At 45.1% G+C, this 21,357-nt stretch overlaps 1 protein-coding gene and 1 pseudogene across 1 annotated transcript; both read left to right on the top strand.

Moving 5' to 3' along the window:
- LOC109842072 lies at nt 241-1,913 on the top strand (annotated as a pseudogene).
- Nucleotides 2,291-6,648, top strand: LOC109842071 (guanylate kinase 1-like). The gene is made up of 6 exons (XM_020410985.1): nt 2,291-2,373; nt 2,487-2,563; nt 2,694-2,771; nt 2,947-3,046; nt 3,128-3,140; nt 6,508-6,648. Exons 1-6 carry the CDS (start codon nt 2,291-2,293, stop codon nt 6,646-6,648), a joined length of 492 nt encoding a protein of 163 aa, XP_020266574.1.

Genomic DNA, 21,357 nt, shown 5'->3' with positions numbered 1-21,357 from the left:
CTGCCAATGAAGAAACAAAACCGACTCTGTTCCTTCTCGCAGGCAAATCCTTTTCTCCGTAGCCATAAAATAATTCCCTGCAGCGGAAACTACTCGCTCTGCGCCTCTGTTCCGCAGCCACAAAAAGAAAACAAAACCTCCTTTTCACACTTCCCAAAAGAAAACCTAAGGAATATATACAGCACAGCGGACAATCGGGTGGGCCGTGAAATTGTCCGTGTGAACTTCCGTGTTCACACTATGGTGAACTTTGTTGCTCTGCGTGATTGTGATGTTAGTGGGCCCTCCCACGTTCACAATTTGGGTTATGGGCCCACACAGTTCCTTCATCAATTCAATTGGATTTTGATCATATATGTTCTTATTTTTATCGGGTCTGTGTTTTACTTTGTGCTTGTATAGGTTAGTGAAGAAGTGGAGCGGGCTTTAGCAAAGTTGGGTCCTGCTAGACTTGGTGGAAGGTGCGGGATATTGACACTTGTTGTTGGATATGTTCTTGCTTTATAATTTAACTCTATTAATACTTACTGCTGGATACATCCTTGCTTTAGAACTCTATATCATCTTATTTTATGGATTATATATTCATGAGTAACATTCGCCTACTCTAGCCATTTTTGTTATCGTCATGTGGAAGTAAGAAACTTGTGTGTGGTTCGATTTTGATGGTACATCTGCAATTGGAAATTAAAATATGCTAATAAACATCATGGTTTATTTTGCAATGACGTGATCTTATTTTACTGGGTTTTGTTCAGCCTTTTAGTTTTAAGGCTGCTTAAATATAAGTCCTGTTTAATCTTTTGGTCACATTGAATTTCTTATTTCCTACCTCATATCATGGTTACCTGAAGGATATCCATTTATGCATCTTTGTGGTCAGGTAACATTTATGTCTTACGTTAATACTTAAGTATGAAGCATTTCTCAGAGCTCAAGAGCATTTTATTTGACAGCACTCAAATTTGAAAACATTACCATGTTAGCTTTTTTTTTTGGTGATGCGGTTACTCATTCAAGTTCATGTATTGTACTTTATTCATATCATTTTTTTCTTAACTTTATTTTATTTTAATATGTTTGATTACTCATTCAAATCTAAACCTCTTATATCATACATCACATGAATCAGGTCTCCTCCAAAGCAAATACAAGGTCCAGAAGAAAGAAACTTACAGTTGCATTTCAGGCCAAGGTTGTCCTTGCGCCTGTTTACGGGAGGTGATCTGAAGGGGTGCAGGGAGCTACAATTCATGTTGTATTGCTCGATGCAAATACTGTCCATGTTGTTACATCAGGAACTGAGGCGTCTATAAAATTAGACATTGTTGTTCTTGAGGGCGATTTCAACAATGAAGATGAAGATGGCTGGACGAAGGAAGAGTTTGAAAGCCATGTAGTCAAAGAACGAGAATGAAAGAGGCCACTGTTGATTGGGGATTTGCAGGTATCACTTAAAGAAGGTGTTGGGACCCTGGGAGACCTTATATTTACCGACATATCTAGGGATTTGCAGGTATCACTTAAAGAAGGTGTTGGGACCCTGGGAGACCTTATATTTACCGACATATCTAGTTGAATACGTAGTAGAAAATTTAGGCTTGGTCTGAAGGTTGCTTCAGGCTTCTGTGAGGGAATTCGCGTTCGAGAGGCAAAAACGAAAGCTTTTACCGTCAAAGATAACAGAGGGGAATGTGCGTTTGCTACATGTTTATTTGCAGTTCTCCATTATAGTCCCCTCAAAAGTTGTCTTCTAAACACTTCTTTCCTTTTGACTTTTTACAGTATACAAGAAACACTACACACCTGCTCTAAAGGATGAGGTTTGGCGATTGGAAAAAATCGGGAAGGATGATTCATTCCACAAGCGGTTGAATAAATCTGGAATTTTAACAATTGAAGATTTTCTTTGAGGTTTGTAATCTTCATATTGTTTTCATCTTGTGTTTCAGACTTTATGAAATTGGCAGTATATAGTTAATTGCTTGATATTATTTGGATAATGACATATCATTAGAAAACAACATAAGAATCTAAACAGATTTACATAGAGGATGGTGGAGTTTGTAGTATATTTGAACATCCTTAGAGGTTACTGTTGAATATGGCGAAGACAGATCAAGTGGATTGGTCAAATACATGAATTCAACAAATACCTGTGTAATTTATGTGAAATCATTGGCAACTAATCACTATTGTATTTGTGCAATTGGTAAATTTGAAGATATTTTCTTCAATTTCTTTATTGTAGAGATGTATTCTCGACATAGATGTTCAGGGTGCTAGATGAATGAGGGCAAGTTCTCTTGAAGTGATTTTTGTATTTATCTTCCCCCCATCATTTGATGAGCTTGAGAAGCGCCTTTGCTCTCGGTATATAAGAGATTTTAGAGTATTTTCAAAAGTGTAACTCACTATGCAGACATACATTCTCTTATATTATAAATCTTATGTAGTGTATTTGTGTCTTATTGTGCTTTATGTAGGGGAACAAAAACTGAGGAACAAGTTCAAAAGAGGCTAAGAAATGCGAAAGTTGAGCTCGAGCAAGGAAGAGCCCCAGGTCTTTTTGACCATGTTTTGGTTAATGATGACCTTGAAACGTGCTTTTATAATATGAATGTTCTTTTTTCCCTTTCTCTCTTTACATAAAGTCGTACATTTTAATATTCTAAAGTCTTATGTTTTGCAAGACAATTCTGTAATAAAATTTCTGTTCCATGCAGAAATGACTTGCCTAGATGAAACCCTTGATGTCTCTTATGATTCAGGTAACTTATGTTGTCATAAACTTCTTCTAGCATAACAAGTCACAGAAAGAGAAGAGGGGGAAGAATTATATTACTAATGGTTCATTTATTTTTCTTTTCATTTTTTTGTTCCAGTTTGTTGAAATTATTAATTTTTAATAATATCATTAATGTTGAATTCTCTTGTATCTTGCAGCATTGGACAAAATTCCTCTTATTCATTCTGTGTCTAAAAAGGATCAGAATCTTCTGATAAACTGTGGCAGGGGCCAATTTGAATCTTCAACACCTAGCATGTATGTTGATTTCACTATGCTCTGGAGATCAATACTTGAACCATTCATTTTAGTTAATTCAAGTTGATGCTTCTCTTGTAGGTTTTTCCTCAATGTATCTTCAATTAAAAGAGGAGCTCCTAGCCAGACAAGAGTGTTTTCGTCGAAAGTTGCCTTCATCATTGATTTCATTAAAACTTCAAACGTTACAAATAAATTCAAACAACGAAGAAATAAAAATTACAACTTTCTTGAAAATAAACACAAGATCCGTTCGTCGTCTCTTGCTTGCGTGGGTCTTTAGCCTGTGACGGGGACGTCGATATCCGTGGACTACCTGGCAATCAGATCTGATCCAGAGCTTCGTTGATCCGCGAGGAGATCTAGAAACTTGAAGCGCCTATCTCGATAAAAGCGAGATATTTGCTCTTCTTAATATTACCACAACGGGATAATACTAAGGATCGGGTACGGGTGATGTAAATCTGACGAAGAACTCTCTTGCGTTGAAGTGCTAAATCACTCTTCAGTCCGGCAGGGCTTCGCTAATTCTCCAAAAATCCAGATCTGAAAAAATGAGGTCTAAGGCTTGTATTTATAGGCATGAGGGGTTGCGGAGCGGTTAAAACCACTTAAAGGGCCCAAATCCGCACTGAGACACCCTAGGGGTGTCTTGGCCTGGCCGAGACACCCTTGGGGCATCTTGACTTGGCCGAGACACCGTAGGTGCCTCAGTTCAGCTTTGAGACGTTTTCAATGCCTGTTTGACTGTTTTCGCTGTAACTTCTTTGTCTGAACTCGGATCTGAGTGATTCCAAATGCGTTGGAAGTCTGACGAAGAATTCTATCAGTTCCAATGGTTAGATTATCTATAGAATGAACGAGACACGAAGGGTGTTGTTCCTTTTGTAAACATCGCGGGGTTCTCGATTAGCCTGTGCCTTCGTTATTCCGAAATTCTGTCAGTTCACGTAGTTCGTCGATTCACTTCAAACGTTCACCGACGTCAATTGAACTCCTGTGAACCAGATAGTGATGTTCATTGTCGTTCTTTAACACTGAGCTGTTCGTGGAGACCTATGGGCAATTTTCGATGCCTACAGATACCCCCTCCAAAGTGTTCCAGACTCGTTTCTTTTATAGAAGAGGCTGGAATACTTTGGATGTGATTGATCCAGCCTTCAGTCGGCGTAAAGGACCTGTAGTTAGCTTCAACTCTTGGCTCCTTCGATTTTCGGTCTATTCGATGCTTTGACGAATAACTGAAGTTCTTCCGGCGCTGCGTTCATCGCCTGGCCGTCGTCGAAATCTCGAGTCTATCACTAGTGAGTTGAGTTTGGCTTGTGTCATTGAGTTGACTTTGAATTGACTATCTCTGTCATATTATGCTGACTTAAGGTTTCAGATTATCGTATGTTGACTTTTGGTCACAACGCGTTGACTGGCGTTGACCTAGGGTTAGGCGTTGACCGGCGTTGACCCTAGGGTTTCGAACGTCGAACGTTAACTTTTTGATCGTAACGCGTTGACTGGCATTGACCTAGTGTTACGCATTGACTGGCGTTAACCCTAGGGTTTCGAACATCGAACGTTGACTTTTTGGTCGCAACGCGTTGACTGGAGTTGACCTAGGGTTATGCGTTGACCGGCGTTGACCCTAGGGTTTCGAACATCGAATGTTGACTTTTTGGTCGCAACGCGTTGACTGGAGTTGACCTAGGGTTATGCGTTGACCGGCGTTGACCCTAGGGTTTCGAACATCGAATGTTGACTTTTTGGTCGCAACGCGTTGACTGGCGTTGACCTAGGGTTATGCGTTGACCGGCGTTGACCCTAGGGTTTTGAATTGCTCGGTATTGATTAGTGTGGATTTCGTCGAAATATCCAATAACTGACGAAAATAGGTAAATTCGGACTCGAAAAAAAAAAGGTTCGGGGGACTCGAATTGGGTTGAGACACCCAAGGGTGTCTTAACTTGGCCGAGACACCCTTGGGGTGTCTCGGTTTGACCGAGACACCCTTGGGGTGTCTTGGCCAAAACCGAGACTCCCCCCCCCTTTTTTTGTTGTTTCCTCTTTTGCTTTCTTTCTTGTTTTGATTTTATTTCCTCTTTTGTTTTCTTTCTTGTTTTGATTTTATTTCCTCTTTTGTTTTTCCCCTTCTTTCCATATTTTCAAAAGAGATTCACTTTCCCTCTCAAACTCTTTCTTCCTCCTTTCATCCCTCCACCATTGTTTCCTTCTCCAAACCCATACAAAATTTCGGATTTTGGTGTTCTTCTTGGCCGAAAAATTTCTTCCTCTCAAAGCTAGGGTTTCATCACCTTCAAGCTCTAGGAAAAGCTTCTTGATTTGGTAAGTTCCCTCTCAAAACTTTCTCCTCCTTTTTGAAAAGATTATAGCTTCATGCCAAGATCATGTCTTTTTGTCCTCATGGGTTGGATTTCATGAAAAAGATAGGCTTTTGATGATGGGTTGTGAGTATGAACCCAAAATTTGGGGGTTTTATGCAAAACTTGCCATATGGCCGAAATTGGGGGGCTTTTATGCAAAAGTGGACTGAAATTTGAGGGGTTTTTTTGCAAAGTGGGCTAAAATTTAGGACTGAAATTTTAGCCCCCTTTGGCCGAAAATTGAGAGGTGTTGGTATGCGAAAGATTCAATGTTGTTTGAGGGGTTTATTTGCAAAAGAGCAATCCCACAAAGTATAGGGGGTTTATTTGCAAAAGGGATGAAATTTCAGGACTAAAATTCCAAAAGTTTAGATCACAAACCTATGACCAAATTTTTGAGAAAGGTGTGCGGAAACTAAACCGAAATTTGTGGAGGGGTCTATTTGCAAGATTGGCTAAATTTTACAAAAAGGGTTTATTTGCAAAATTAACCAAAATTGTGAGGTATTGAGGGTGCTATATGATCAGATATGATGACCATGACCCAACTCAAGCGTGTCCTTGACCTGAATTTAGCCTTGAACACGAGGGGTGTTTTGGGTATTTCACCAAAATTTACCGCGAAAATGACAATCATTGTTTCGCATGCACGAAATTTGTAGGTTTAATTAGACTTCAACTATAAAATCCTATTTATTCATAGGACTTTAGTTCAAGTTCTTAATTTCCCTTTTATATTTCGTGTATTCATATTTTAGATTGTATCTGACTTGCTGCTTTTCATCGCAGGTTTTCGATGCCTCCACGTCGACCTCGACCTCCTAGGAGTCGCTCCCGTTCGCAGCCTAGCGAGGAAGAAGTTCCGACTTGTTTTGCTTAGCCAATTCAAGTCTTCTGGTATATTGGGGCGATCTCGTGTCGTCTTACACCTTATAGGTCGGCGTATGTTACCACGTTATCTACGTGGTGATGCATACCGTTCTTCCAGTGTAGGACACCCAAAATCGTCTCCCCAATTATCCCGTGAATGATCTTATCTCGCTTTTTATGAGATGGATTTTCTGACTCTATCCTTGTGTTTTGTTGCAGTCGAGTTCCCCGCGGGCAGCCTCCCTCATCATGCCCCTACTGGTTGTAGCGGGGAAGTCTTCTCTTCGGTTTCCATCAGGCAGGCCATTGGTCCACTCCCTCAGTTCGACAGAGACCGCTCCGACGAATCCTGTCGTTTGATACGGGATGGAGGGCGCCATTGCTTACGCCAGTTGATTACGGATGCTTTCTTTACTGTAGATTCTACTTCTACTCAGGCTTTAAAGAAGCCCAGTTTTCTGTTCGGAGATCACACTGAGGATCCTGCTACGTTGACTCTTATCGAGGAGCATTGGCTGACTCTCAACGAAGGAGCTCTCCTATATATTCCCTCCATTCCTCGTCAGTAATCTTTCACTCATTTGGAGGGACAGGCCGTGGAGCGACAGATGTCTTGGCATCTTACCGATGATGCTGAGCGAGTTCAGTGTGGATATACCTCTCATCATAAGACTCCTAGTTCTGCTGGGTATCATTACATCCGCGGTCTTCGACCAGGAATTACGGGTCTTAATACTGCACCCCCAGGCGAGGTATCAGCAGCCGCTCCTACCGTGAAGAACCGTCTGGCTCATCTTGGGAGGAGATTACCTCCACCAGATTATAGATGCTATGGTTGGGCTTTCTCACTACCCAAGGGATGGTGGACACGCATGACCAGTTACGTCTTGGGGCGCTGGGAGAAGGATTTGAAGAGCAGTGGATTGTATGCACCTATACGAGCCACCATGTATGGACTCCCGGTCAGCTACAGCCATTTCTTGGCGTTGTTGGAGACATACATGCCCGACAGTAACACGTTCCTGACCAGCGGCGGAGAGTTAGGGTTGGCCTTACACGAGATGTATCAGGTTTCTGGTCTTCCGATGGGGGATTGTCCATACCAGGAGTACTTTCCCTCGAACCAGCAGTTGGAGTGGTTGAAGAAGGATACTCCCGATATGTACGATACTCTTTGGGACCTCACCTGCCATTATCATACCTCCTTGATCAAGATTTCTCCTCCAGCGAAGAGGAAAAAGCAGATCAGCTTGAAGCAGTTTGCTGTCTATTTGTTCCCGAATTTGGAGGGTGATTCCGGCGAGCCCCTTCGTGAGTTAGACGTCTTGACCCCTACTGTCATTAACGAGTTGATGGAGAAGGCTGAGGCTCGTTCTTACACCATTGCCAGTGCTGAGGGAGCTTTTCCTGCAGGAACCAAGTTTCGTTCGTTCCTCCGCCGTGCACAGAAGTCCATTGAGCCCCGGACTCTGCTAGCAGGCTATCTTGCCCTCTGGTTGAAGAAATGTGTTGTTCCGTACCAGTTCTCAGACGCCTTACCTCTCGAGGTGCTCTTCCCCGCAGTTCAGCTGGCTTATGGGAGGGAGCTTTCTCTGCTCCCAGCGATGGTTGCTGGCATCCATTGCGGGCTTAGGTGTCTGGTCAGCAGTTTTACACAGGTGGGTTCTGAACCATCGACCGAGCTTATTTGTCCGAAGGTCGAGCTTCCTTATGCGTACCTGATGGCGTGGCTTGTTCTTTACCGTCCTGACTTGATGTCGACGCCCAGCGTTGTTGATGTCCCCGTTCCTTTCGTGCAGCTGTTGGAGAGGATCAGATGGCTCGGGAAGAAATTCAGTGATGTACAACGAGAACTTCAAGTTCGTAAGAGCTGGGAGTTCTTCAAGTGTTTTCCTCACTTTTCGGGTCGCTATGGTGACGTGCTGATTGACGAGGAGAAACCTAGAAGTGACCGGACTGTTCTCGACGTTGGTTGTTTCCGCTGAACAAAGATGATGAAGAGCTCCTTCCTACTGATGATGATGACGAGACTTCTGCGGAGGAATATGTGGATACAGATACTGACAAAGAAGAACTTGATGCAGGTTTGTCATGCTCTTTAACCTTCTTTCTCAATTTCAATTGGTATCAACAAAAGGTCTTATTCACTCGTCCTAACGAAATGACTCTTATCACCCCAGGTAGGACATCCGATGAGCACGAGTCGCTCGCTGCTCGTTATGCGAGACCCAGGCCTAGCGGCAAAGCTCCTACACAGGTTGCGACGCGTGGCAAGTCTACGCACGAACGACCCGTTGGTTCTATGAGAGCTGGTACTCCGAAGAAGAAGAAGACTGCTCATAAACCACACGTCGGCCAGCGTCCCTATGGAGTGGATTTAGGAGACATCGCCGATGGAGAGGAAGGTAACATTTCGTTATTTTCATTGCTTTAAGATGTCTCACCTTCTGGGATTCGTAATCATGTTTTATGTTCCAGGGTACTATGACGAGGGCGAGCTTCCACCGGACTCCGTATTCCCTGATTCTGATAATATGGATAACTTCATGCAGCAAATGTGCGACGCCATTCGGGATGGTTCCCTGGGTATTGATACGAACATTGACACCGAGCAGGCTAATAGTGTCAAGCCCACCACTCCATGTCCAGGTATATCTAAATTCGATGATACCCTCTGATACCCTCATCGAGTAGCATTTGGCGGAGTTAGAGAAATCAGGATTCATTATTTTTTGTGCCTCGCATTCTTTCAGATTTCCTGAAGAACTCAAGCATGGATATTGGGGAACAAGGATCTTCTGTTCCGGCTGCAGGTACTTCTGAGCTTTTCCTTCTTTCCCATCTTCTTGTATATATATCCAACACTTAAACTATTCTGCAGATGTCGTGATAGAAAAGCCAGTTGAGGATCAGACCTTTCATGATGTGGGTTTCGAGGAACAGAGGTGTGCCTCTGCACCAGGTTTCTCGGGACCCGACGCTGGATTATTAGTTGATATGCTGGCTGAGCAGGCCACCAGAAGAACCGTGGGACCACCCTTTGAGAGTGATTCATTCACAGGTATATATCTGATTTCTTTCATTTTGCCTGATCCTTTGTCTAACTAAGGAAGGATTAATATTACAATGCCAGTCATTGTGACTGATTCAGTAAGACTCCCCAGCACATCTAGTTTACCTCAGAGTGACGGACTCGCAGGTATGCAGACGACCTTTGGATGTCGTGTTCCCTTTTATCTGATTTTTTTTTTGACTAATAGAGGGGTGTAATCATAGGACCAGCCACTGGGACTGATACCTTTATGACTTCTGGCATCCCTCTTGCATCTGAGGACGATGGACTTGCAGGTATGCATACGATCTTATCATCCCAATTTTCCTTATTTGTCCAAATTTTCATTTTGACTAATAAAGACATGTAACTCTAGGACCAGCCGTTGTGCCTGATGCCACTACAGTTTCTGGGACTGATAGTTTGCCTGAGAGCGGTGTCTCCCCGCCACAGCCGAGAGGTATGACCGATTTGCCTACAGGGGTTGATATACCCTCCATGACTACTCCTGCAGTTATTTCGGAACCTGTCGGATCTCAGCCTGAGGGGACCTCCGTTGGCATTGGTATGCTCGGAATTTGCCTTTAAATTTTCTTATCGTATTCGATAATCTCTTAACTTTCCATACTGTTGTTTGTAGGATCTCGATCATCTCTATATGAGCATGTTCGCGCCCTCTTGGCCGATACCGATCCTGACAGAGACATTTTACGTACAAACCTCGGCTTTTTTACCGCCTTTTTTAACGGCATGATCGAGAAACTGCTTCATCGAGGATATTGTTTTGATCAGTTCAGGCGTTCCTTTTCTCGTCACATGATGATGTTTATAGAAGAAGGGTATCCGGGGTTAGCTGATTCTTTCATTGCCGATTTTGCTGCTCTGGAGTCGGAGATCCGAGAGTTGAAGGAATTGAAGGCAAATGGAGCTTCTTCCTTCGTGTCCTCTCAGATGGAGCATAGGCTGGCATAGTGGCGCGACCTGAGATCTTCCATCGGCAGTGAGCTTCAGTCACATGAGCATTCAGTTGCGCAGCTGATGGCTACCGTGGTGAGGAAGGATACAGATAGGGCCGAGCTACTCCGCTCTTTGGATTCCGACCGCGAGGAAGTGGCTAGGTTGAAGGAGGCCTTGAAGCACGCCGAGGAGTCCATTACTATCATTACAGAAGACCTGGATGGAGTAGAGCATTCTCGTGGACAGGCCCTCGAGAAGCTAGGATCTACACAGGAGAGATTGATGAAGCTGAAGAATGAAGCCGTGAAGATCTTGAGCAGTTCTGAAGAATCCGTCCGAGCTGGCCTGCAGGCAGAACTTGAGCAGAGTTATATAGATAGGCTTTCTAGTTTAGAGTCTCATATTCTTAGCCGTCAGCTGCCTTCGGGCTAACGAGCTTTTTATTGTATGCTTTGACTTGATCTATTAATAGAGACTCCGCATTTGATTCCTTTATGGTATTTCTTTATTTATTTTGAACTCAGCGATGATAAGATTTATGGGATTTTTGGCAAACCCCCAGCCATCAACGGGTTTGATATGTCTTTACCGATTACCGTTTGAATCGGACTAGCATGTGAATTATTAAAACCCGCCTCACATGTAACGTTGTGCTAAGAGAATTGCTTTTCTTAGGCTTGATGCTATGACTTTGAATACATAGACTTAACCATTTTTTTTATAGGGAAAAGGTACCCCGCGCCGTGTACTAGACGACGACTTATCCCTTCTTAGGCTTCGGGATAAAATTCCCCAGGTTTAGACCCTAGTGTCTTTTTCAATCGGCGAAAGACTAAACCGGCAATGCGTGTTAGACATAGACTTTGGGATTCTTGACAAACCCCCAGCCTTCAACGGGTTTGATGTGCCTTTACCGATTACCGTTTGAATCGGGCTAGCATGCGGATTGTCTAAACCCGTTTCACATGTAACGTTGTGCTAAGAGAATTGCTTCTCTTAGACTTAATGCTATGATTTTGAATACATAGACTTCGTCTTTCTCACGGGAAGGAATCTTTCGAAGAATTCTTTATTGAATACATCCCTCGTCTCCAGAACGCTTATGCAGACGCACTGGCGGCACTAGCAGTATCACTGGCACAGCCTCCCGAAGCTGAGCTGTTAGTCACAGTACGGACGCATCAACTCTGCGTACCCATATACAGTACGGAGATTGAAGAAGAAGAGGATAGAAACGTGAACGCCAAAGAGGTGAATTCAACTCAAATTGGGTCTGAGTCCCGAGATTGGCGTTTTCCTATCATCGACTACGTCCAATATGGTATCTTGCCAGAGGATGTAAAAGAAAAGGAATCAATCCGCCGAAGAGCTCCAAGATTCTTCTATAATACTGAAACCCATACATTATACCGTAGAGGGTACGACGGTCTTTTACTCCGATGCCTTTCGAACAGAGAAGCAAAGGAAGTTCTTAAGGAAGCACACGAAGGAGAATGTGGTGCGCATCAGCCCGGTCCTAAACTGTATGATCGCATCAGGAGGATGGGATATTTCTGGCCAACGATGGTTCGTGACGCAATCGAATACGCACGAGAATGCCACGCTTGCCAGATACATGCGAATTATATGCATCAACCGCCAGAGCAGTTGCACACGTCAACCACGTCTTGGCCGTTCGAGACTTGGGGCATGGACATAGTCGGTCCTATTTTTCCCCCTTCAGTCAAAGGTGATCGGTTCATCCTCGCGATCACAGATTATTTCTCAAAGTGGGCTGAAGCGATTCCGCTTAGAGAAGTGAAGACGAACAACGTCATCAATTTCATCAAGCATCATGTCATTTACCGACACGGCGTGCCAAGAAGGATCATTCATGACAACGGTCCACAGTTCATAAGCAATGCCTTCGTCAGATTCTGCGACAAGTTCAAAATTGAAGATGTTTCATCAACACCTTATTATCCCGCCGCGAATGGATTAGCGGAGGCGTTTAACAAGACGATCATCAAGATCTTGTCAAAGCTCGTGAAGACCAATAAACGAGACTGGGACGATAAACTCGGTGAAGCACTCTGGGCTTATCGCACCACCATACGCACTCCTACGGGAGCTACTCCGTACTCGTTAGTATATGGATGCGAAGCGGTGCTACCTTTGGAAATTCAAATTCCCTCCCTTCGGATCGCTCTCGCAACGGAGATGACGACCGAAGAACAACATCAGAAGCGTCTCGAAGAGCTCGAGAGGCTGGATGAAAAGCGTTTGGAGGCTCAACAACACATCGAGTTTTACCAAGCCAGGATGTCAAGGGCTTTTAACAAAAGAGTCCGACAGAGAAGCTTCAAGGAAGGAGATCTGGTCCTCGCTGCTCGCCGACCAATAATTCTCACCTCCAAGAAGAAAGGTAAATTCGAACCCAAATGGGAAGGACCGTTTGTAATAGACACAGTCTATTCAAACGGCGCATATCGCCTGATTACTCAAGAGGGCGCCAGGCAATTAATGCCAATAAATGGGAAGTTCCTGAAAAAGTACTATCCCTAGTACATTCAGGATAACTCGTTTACCGGGAAGTTCCTTGAAGAATATTACACTTAATATTCTAGAGGATAACCCAAAATCATTGTCACCACCAAAATCCCTCACTGATCAATTTCAATTGACAGTGAGTCCACCAAAAATGTTTTTCTGGCCCTCTTGATTCTCTCCATGAGCAAGAGGTCCACTTTCAGTTCGGAGTCCCTTTTCGATAAACGAAAGAACTCCTTCCCTTTTTCTCTTTGGTTAAACCTTGTTCATGGTTATAACCGGAGTTGAAAATTCCACTTCGATAAACGAAGAACCCATTTTCAGTTTAGATAACTCATCCTATAAAAGGCAAGTTTATCTAAATTTTCCAGATTCTCGGAGTGGACACCCCACTTCTAGTTTCTTCCTCGCTGGAAATAGAATATAAAATTCTTCCTTTCCAGGATCAGGGAATAGAATATAAAATTCTTCCTTCCTTGTTTTCGGGTTCGCCTTCACCCTAAAAGAAGACCGGGAAATAGAATATAAAATTCTGCCTTTCCCGCATCGATCTTTTCCGAAATTTATCAATTTAGGATTCATCCTAGGAAGTTTATCCCGAATCCTAAGCAGGGATAAGTCTGCGCCTAACACGCGCTGCCGGTTTAGTCTTTTTCCGCACAAAAAGACACCAGAGTTCGATTCTGGGGTATTCTATCCTGAAACCTAAGCAAGGATAAGTCTGCGCTTAACCTGCGCTGCCGGTTAGTTCTTAACCGTTAAAAAGAACACTCGTCCGCATATTCAACATTGCGGCAGGTTGTTATTAATAACACCAAAATCCATGCCTTACACGCATGGGGAATTTCATCCTGAATCCTAAGAAAGGATATGCCGACGCCTAACACGCGTCGCCGGTTTAGTCTTTTTCCGAACAAAAAGACACCAGAGTCCGATTCTGGGGTATTTTATCCCGAAGCCTAAGTAGGGATAAAGTCAACACCTAACACGTGTTGCCGGGTAGCCTATTCCCGTAACAATGGCGAAGTCTATGTATTCGACATCATAGCACGAAGTCTAAGGGAGTTCATTCCCTTAGCACAACGTTACATGCGGAACGGATTCCGATAATCCGCATGCTAGCCCGACTCAAACGGTAGTCGGTAAAGGCTAATCAAACCCGTTGAAGGCTGGGGGTTAGCCAAAAATCCTAAAGTCAACACCTAACACGTGTCGCCGGGTAGCCTATTCCCGTAACAATGGCGAAGTCTATGTATTCGACATCATAGCACGAAGTCTAAGGGAGTTCATTCCCTTAGCACAACGTTACATGCGGAACGGATTCCGATAATCCGCATGCTAGCCCGACTCAAACGGTAGTCGGTAAAGGCTAATCAAACCCGTTGAAGGCTGGGGGTTAGCCAAAAATCCTAAAGTCAACACCTAACACGTGTCGCCGGGTAGCCTATTCCCGTAACAATGGCGAAGTCTATGTATTCGACATCATAGCACGAAGTCTAAGGGAGTTCATTCCCTTAGCACAACGTTACATGCGGAACGGATTCCGATAATCCGCATGCTAGCCCGACTCAAACGGTAGTCGGTAAAGGCTAATCAAACCCGTTGAAGGCTGGGGGTTTGCCAAAAATCCTATGAGTATTATGGTCAATCATTTCAAACGTGATGAGGAATCATAATAAAGATAAAGATAAAAACCAATTCCACTAAAGAGAATCAAATGTCAAGGTTTTCAGCAAATAAAATCATACATCAAGCCCATGGCTAAGAATCTGCTGACTGAATTCAGATAACTTCTCGTCATAAGAGCGTCTAAGCTCCTCCTGCAACTCAGCTCTAACAGACTCTTCGTTCGCAGCTAAAGTCCTCACAGCATCCTCCTCTGTCTCAGCCAGTCTCTGCTTCAAGGACTTCAGCTCATCAGATAAAGCAGCATTTGCTTGCTGATTCTGCATCTTTGTGTCTTCCTTCTCACGGAGTTCTCGTCGGAGCTGATCTATCTGAGAATCAAGCTCCTCGAGGAAAGAAGATCTAGTGGCGAAATCAGCCTCAACTCGATCTATGCGGTCCCGCTGCACCTGAATCTCGAGCTCAGCAACCATCCGAGTACTGCGCCATGTCTGTAAGCGAGCATCCAACTCGGCAGCAACGAATGAAGAGGCACCTGTATCCCGGAGCTCATGAAACATCTGAAGCTCACGCTCTAAGCGATCAAGGTCATCAACCATAGCCGTCGCTAGATCCGGACATCCTATGTCCCTAATCAAGTTTATCTTGGAATCGAGGTAGGGCTTAAATTGGCGAAGAGAAAGTCCGTCGTGGAGGAGTTTGCCAATTATAACAGTCAGGGAGGAGAAATAAGAGCGGACTTCTACGCTGATGATGATCTTCTCAGGGTCATCCCCTGATAACAACTCCTTAACGAGGATATGAAGCTGAGAAGGAAGCCCTACACAAAGAAGAGAAGTTCGTCAAAAGCCTCAATGAGGAAATGAACGGCATCGCTCAGCTAATTAAATTATACCTCCTTCCCCTCGAGTCACTGGGGGTGATGGAGATGTAACAACTGTAGCTGCATCGACTGGTGGAGTTGGTCGCACAGCCGGCTCAACATGGTCTTTCTCAACAAAAGCTCCTGTCAAATTCAAAACAGAATTCGCAGAGGCGTTACATTATAGCTGCATTAGTCAAGGTCGACTAGTCCTATAATCAACTCAGCAGGAGGCACATACCTTCAAAGGAACCATCCTCAGGATTGTTAGCAAATGCGGACTCAGGAAACATGTCTCCAGGTAGCTGGTCATTAATCTGAGGTGAGCTATATATGTAGTGCATCATAGGAGTGTCCGCAAACAGGCTTCCCTCGTCAAAATCGTCGATGGAGAAATCTGACATAAAAGAATATAAGTGCCAAAGAATAATGAAGAGACTACAACTAATGGAAATGAGTTACCTCTCACGGGTGCATCAGCCTCTTCGTTTCCAAGGTTCGCCTCCTGCAAATTATCTGAAGGAGCAAGGAGTAGAGGACAGTTAGAGGATACACAAATTCATTAATGTATTATCTAAAGAAATACGCTGTCAGTGATAGATGTACCTTGACTCACAGAATCTGGTCCTACACTGATCTCCTCCCTAATGTCAGCAACCCCTGTAGACTTCTCTACAGGGGGTAGTGGGTCAGACTCATCGGGAGATAAGGGAACAGGATCGGGACTCATCTCATCCTCCCCACGCACTCCTATATAGAAATGGAAAAGCATGAGTCAATGTTCAGAATAACCAAGAAAATGGTTCAAAGAGTAGACGTTACCTCTGTCACTAATAGGGTCATCTCCAGCCAGATCCATGTCAGATGCTCGTGAAGCTACACGAGGTTTGCGGGCCAATCTCTTCCGCCTAGCAATAGGGATCGAAGGTCTCGCCTGGGGAGGAGAACGGAAATCTTCATCCTGAGCAACTGTGGTCTCTGGAACATCAAACCATAGTCAGTTTCAACACTTCTGGAAGATAGAAGAAAAAGATGAAGTGCAAACCTCGCTCGGAAAAGTCATCGTAATCTTCGGGATCCCCGCCTGAAGCCTCGTCTGTGGAATGGAATGTCCTCTGTCCCTCTTCGTCAATCCGACGAGTCTTGTTCCGTATCCTCTGTGCCCGGGCGTTTTCCCGAATCCTGCGGGAATCAACCTGGGAAGCTGCCTCAGCCTCTAACTCTGCGATTGGCTTCACAGGGATAGTCTTGTTGGCTGCTAACAACCATTTGCAGCTCAAGAAAGTAAGGTTCAACTGCCGGTCAGCACTCGGGAGACTAAATCTAACACCAGTACAGCCAGTCACGGTCCACAACCAAGCGCGGAGACCGTCTATCAAACCACTATGAGTACGAAGCTGCTGACGAGGATTCCCAATGTAAAGCTGGTCATAGCCAAACTGGCGAGCGAATCGGCACGGTAGATATGGTTCGATGAAGCACTGATCCCTCACCCGGAAAGTCAGATAGCCGGGCCTAATATTCACTAGCCAGTTGAAGCAGCCGATGTCTAAATAAGTCCGGTACTCTCTAGGCCTCTCATCATCTATCAAGCATTCACCATATCGACCGGAGAACTGCGGAAAACAAGTAGAGAATGCCCAACACTTATGGACCTGCAACTGCTGTCTGACATCAGAAAATCCGCGGCCCTCCCACCTGCCATTCTCAAGCAACTGTAGCAGGGGAACAGAATGGTCTGTGGCGTTCGGCACCGACATCATATCCGAGCGATGAAGGACAAACCAGGCCATCAGATAAGCGTACGGGAGCTCCACCTTAAGCGTGGGAATCTGACCTGGTAAATCGGTCTCCTTCCGTGTGAACGCACTGGAAAGCTGTCGAAGTCCTCGGTGAATATTAGCCACCATCACCGGAAGAAGTGAGAGTTCCTTCTTATAGGCGAGCTGAACTGCTGGGTAAAGTACCTCCAAGGGCAAGGCGTCGCCAGACTGATATGGAACCACGCACTTTTTCAACCAGATAGCAAGAAAGCCAGCAAGAAGTGTCATTGGTCGAATTGGTGCGGTAGCGTGCCACAAGAATGACTTGAACTTGGTCTTCGCAGGAAAGCCACCCTCAGGACCGCCGGTGGTGTAAGATTGAGCGCCGATCTTCTTCAGTAGACTGTTCACCTCTGAAGGAGTGAATGGGGCCAGCTCACAAATATCCTCGCCATGAGTGCTCTCCAGATTCTTGAACAAGTAGTTCGCAAATTGTTTCAGACTCACACATACCTTGGTCCTCTTTGCTAAGGGCTCCGACTGTGCCAAAGCAATATGGTAATGACAAGTGAGGTCCCATAGAGTCTCATAACGGTCAGGCATGCGATCTTTTAATTGGCTCAACTCATGACTGGAAGGAAAGTACTCCTGGTATAGCATCTGTCCCATGGACAAGCCAGAAATCCTGTGCATCTCGTGAAGAGCCAAGCCTAACTCCCCCTGCCGGGTCAGAAAAGTGTTCGAGTCTGGATTATATAGCTCGAACAAAGCACAGAAATGTCTCAAACTGACAGGCAAGCCATACACGGTGGCACGAACGGCTGCATACAAACTGCAAGCATGCAACTCCTCGCCCCATCGGCTCAAGACGTATGTCGTCATGCGGCTCCACCAAGACTTGTCCGAAGAGTGGACCCAACCGTAAAACCTGTGACGTGTCGCTGGCATCTCCCGTCCCAGAACAGCGAGACGATTCCTCAAGGTGGAAGCGGTAGCAAGGAACTCGTTACGTGGTGGTTCGTCCAGCCCCAATACACCAGGACGCAATCCGGTAACACGACTTCTGCACGAACCAGGAACCGCCGAATGAGTGATATAGCCGCAATGGACACTCATATGATCCTCTGTCAAGCGCCACGACATCTCCCGTGTCACAGCCTGACATCTGAGCTCAGTCAATGAACGATGCCGAGGAATCTCCGGCAAGTATATGAAGCCATTGCCGGTCTTGTGAAGCCAATGCTCAGCACCAATGAATACGGCTTCTGGGTCATCGACAGAATCACCAAATAGGAAATCGCTCTTTCGAAGAGGCTGAGTAGAGCTGGCGTCCTTCACAAAAGGCGCATCTGTGATTAGCTGGCGAATAGCTCGATGACCACCTTCCCTCACCACTTGGGCAACCTCAGTCGACGTGTCCGAAGCAAACTGAGGGGTAGCTGGAATAGGGGAAGGATCGTTGGAGTTCGAATAATGCTCGCCACGCCGTCCATATATTGCGTGGGACGGGAATGATCCAGAAGGGTACCCCACTGCAAAATAGACAGTTAAACACTGGTTAGTCTCGATTATAAAAGGAAATTGAACTCATCTTACAAATAGCTAAGATAGAGTCATTGCCTTATAAAGGGTGAGACGATTTGGCCACATTGTGCAATCACAAAACAGGGTATGTCGACAACATATCCCTGCCTTATAAAACGCAATGTAGTGTCAAATCGCCCCCTTTAATTTTGAGATATGGTTTTGACCAAGCAAAACATATCTTTGAAGCGTCGATCCTCACCAAGGAGAATCAAGGCTCTTCCCGATTGCCTCGCCAAGGAGAACAACGTGGGGTTTAAAAAAGGGTCAATTTACAAATTTATAAGAAAAAAAAGGGTTTATTTGCAAAAAGTAGCTCACCAGCATAAGAGGGAGGCGCGCCATCAACCGACATGGCAGGGGAACGACCTCTCGAGGCGCGAGACATGACGGCCTGCAAAATAACTCAAAGGGTTAGATTCAAAAAATAATTTCAGCCCTAATTTTTGCATAAAAACCCCTCAAAATTGCATTTTTACCCCCCTGAAAGATTAGCTCGAGGCATCAAATCACACCCTCAACCCTCACATATAACCCCACAAATGCATGAATTAAATTGAGCATGAAAAAGATCCAAATTGTGGAAGATTTACCTGAAGAAAGGCTCGAGATCCAACGAAGATGAGACCTTTTAGGAAACTTTCACCACGTGCTCGAGGGGTCTGAGAGGAATTCTAAAAAATGATTTTTTGAAGGATTTCTCAGTCAAGATCAAAAGGAAACCCAGATCTCGGATAAATATCAAAGTTTCGAGGAGAAAAGACGCTCGAGGGAAGAGAAAATTCAAAAAGGAGGAAGAGGGGGGGCCGGCCCTAGAAGAGAGGAGGAAAAGAAGAAAAAAGAAGCCAAAAAACCCTCTTTTATAGCCTTAAACCAGATCTGGCTGAACCAGACCAGACCAGACTGAACCAGACCAAGCCAAATTGGACCAGACTGAGCCAGAATGAGCCAAATTGAGCCAGAATGAGCCCAATTGAACCAGATTGAACCTGGCTGGACTAGACCAGACCAGAGTGAGCCAGAATAGGCCAGATTGAACCAGATTGAGTTAGATTGGACCAGTTTGGGTCAATTTCGAACCAGTTTGAACCAAATTCGAACCAGAATTCAAATTGGAGCTAAATTAAGCATCGAAACGAATTCAGATCAATCAATGGTTCGATCCCTCACCTAGTTAACCCCTCTCCCACATATTGGGAAGGGTCAGAAAGATTTTGAGCCCAAATACTGCCTTTTTTGAGACATCTTTGGACCGGTTCTGATCATTTGAGCACGGATTTACTCCAATAAGGTATACGAGTATAAACTATTTCCTATTGTTGTTGAGAAGTTCCTGGAGAATATTTTTCTAAAAATATTCTTAAGGATAACTCAATAACACGACGTCGGACAACGTGTCACAAGTGAGGATTCAACACCGACAATCGAGCGTTAGTTGCACGTCGAACCAACCAACACGAGTTAAAGATTGAAAAAATCAGGAATCGACTTCAAAGTTCAAATTCCAACAACGGTCAGACAATAAATGCAGCACCGGAACCCCTACAGGCATTCTACAAAGCACTGAATGGCCCGAAGGATTGAAGGAATACAGAACAAAAGTCATTTCCAGGTCCCGTTACACCGACAAAGGGTAGGGGCAATCATATCCAAAGCATTCCAGACTCTTCTATAAAAGAACGAGGCTGAAAAGCTTTGGAGGGGGTATCTGTAGGCGTATAAAACTGCTTATAGGTCCCTTGACACAGCTCGGCGCGATGATTCGACAAATCGACGAACGTTCAAGCAACGAAACGAACTAAAGAGGCTACAAAGCTAACGAACTGCATGTGAACAACGTTAGTGGTTCGGGGAGTCGACGGGTCTTCCAACAAAGTGGATTTGAACTCAAACACCGACTGAGTTTACTGCCAAATCCGGAATCAAGTCAACAAATCAACAAAACAACCGAACAACGGACAAAACAACCGGAAACAACGGAAAACGACAAAACCAGCGCACCTGGGGGAACTCGGCCCGAACCGAACCACCCTAAGGTGGCTCGGCCCAAGCCGAGCCACCCTAGGGTGGCTCGGGGGCCGAGCCACCCCACGGTGGCTCGGGCCACCCCAGGGTGGCTCGGCCAAGGCCGAGCCACCCTGAGGTGGCTCGGCCAAGGCCGAGCCACCCTGAGGTGGCTCGGCCAAGGCCGAGCCACCCTGAGGTGGCTCGGCCAAGGCCGAGCCACCCCTGGGTGGCTCGGCTATGGCCGAGCCACCTAGGGGTGGCTAGGCTCAGAACTGTGCAAACGCACAGTTCTGAGAGCCTATAAATAGGCCTGGTACTCGTTCATTTGGGGGACGTCTTCTGAAACTTTGAAGAGAGCCGAAACTCTGCCGGATTGTCACCTCAACTCGGAGATCTGAAGGCTTGAAGACTTGGAGACCCGGATTTGATTCTTAGCGAGCACCAGCACCGAAAAAGGCAGGAGTTCGAGAGAGTTTAATCCTCAGATCTACGTCGTTACACTCCGGATCTAAGCTTGGCTCTTAGATCCCGAGATTCGAGCGGTCGTTTCCTTGGTGAAACGATCCCTCCCGGCTATTATCTCCTTGGTGGGATAATACCCGTAATACGTCGTAGATCTGCTTGGATCCAGATCACGCGGTGGTCCACGGTAAGCAACCCCGGCGCAGGCAAACAACCCACAGAAGCAA

This window comes from Asparagus officinalis, chromosome 5 (assembly GCF_001876935.1).
Source record: "Asparagus officinalis chromosome 5, Aspof.V1, whole genome shotgun sequence".
In the NCBI taxonomy this organism is placed as follows: domain Eukaryota; kingdom Viridiplantae; phylum Streptophyta; class Magnoliopsida; order Asparagales; family Asparagaceae; genus Asparagus; species Asparagus officinalis.
This window is presented reverse-complemented; position numbering and strand designations above follow the sequence as displayed.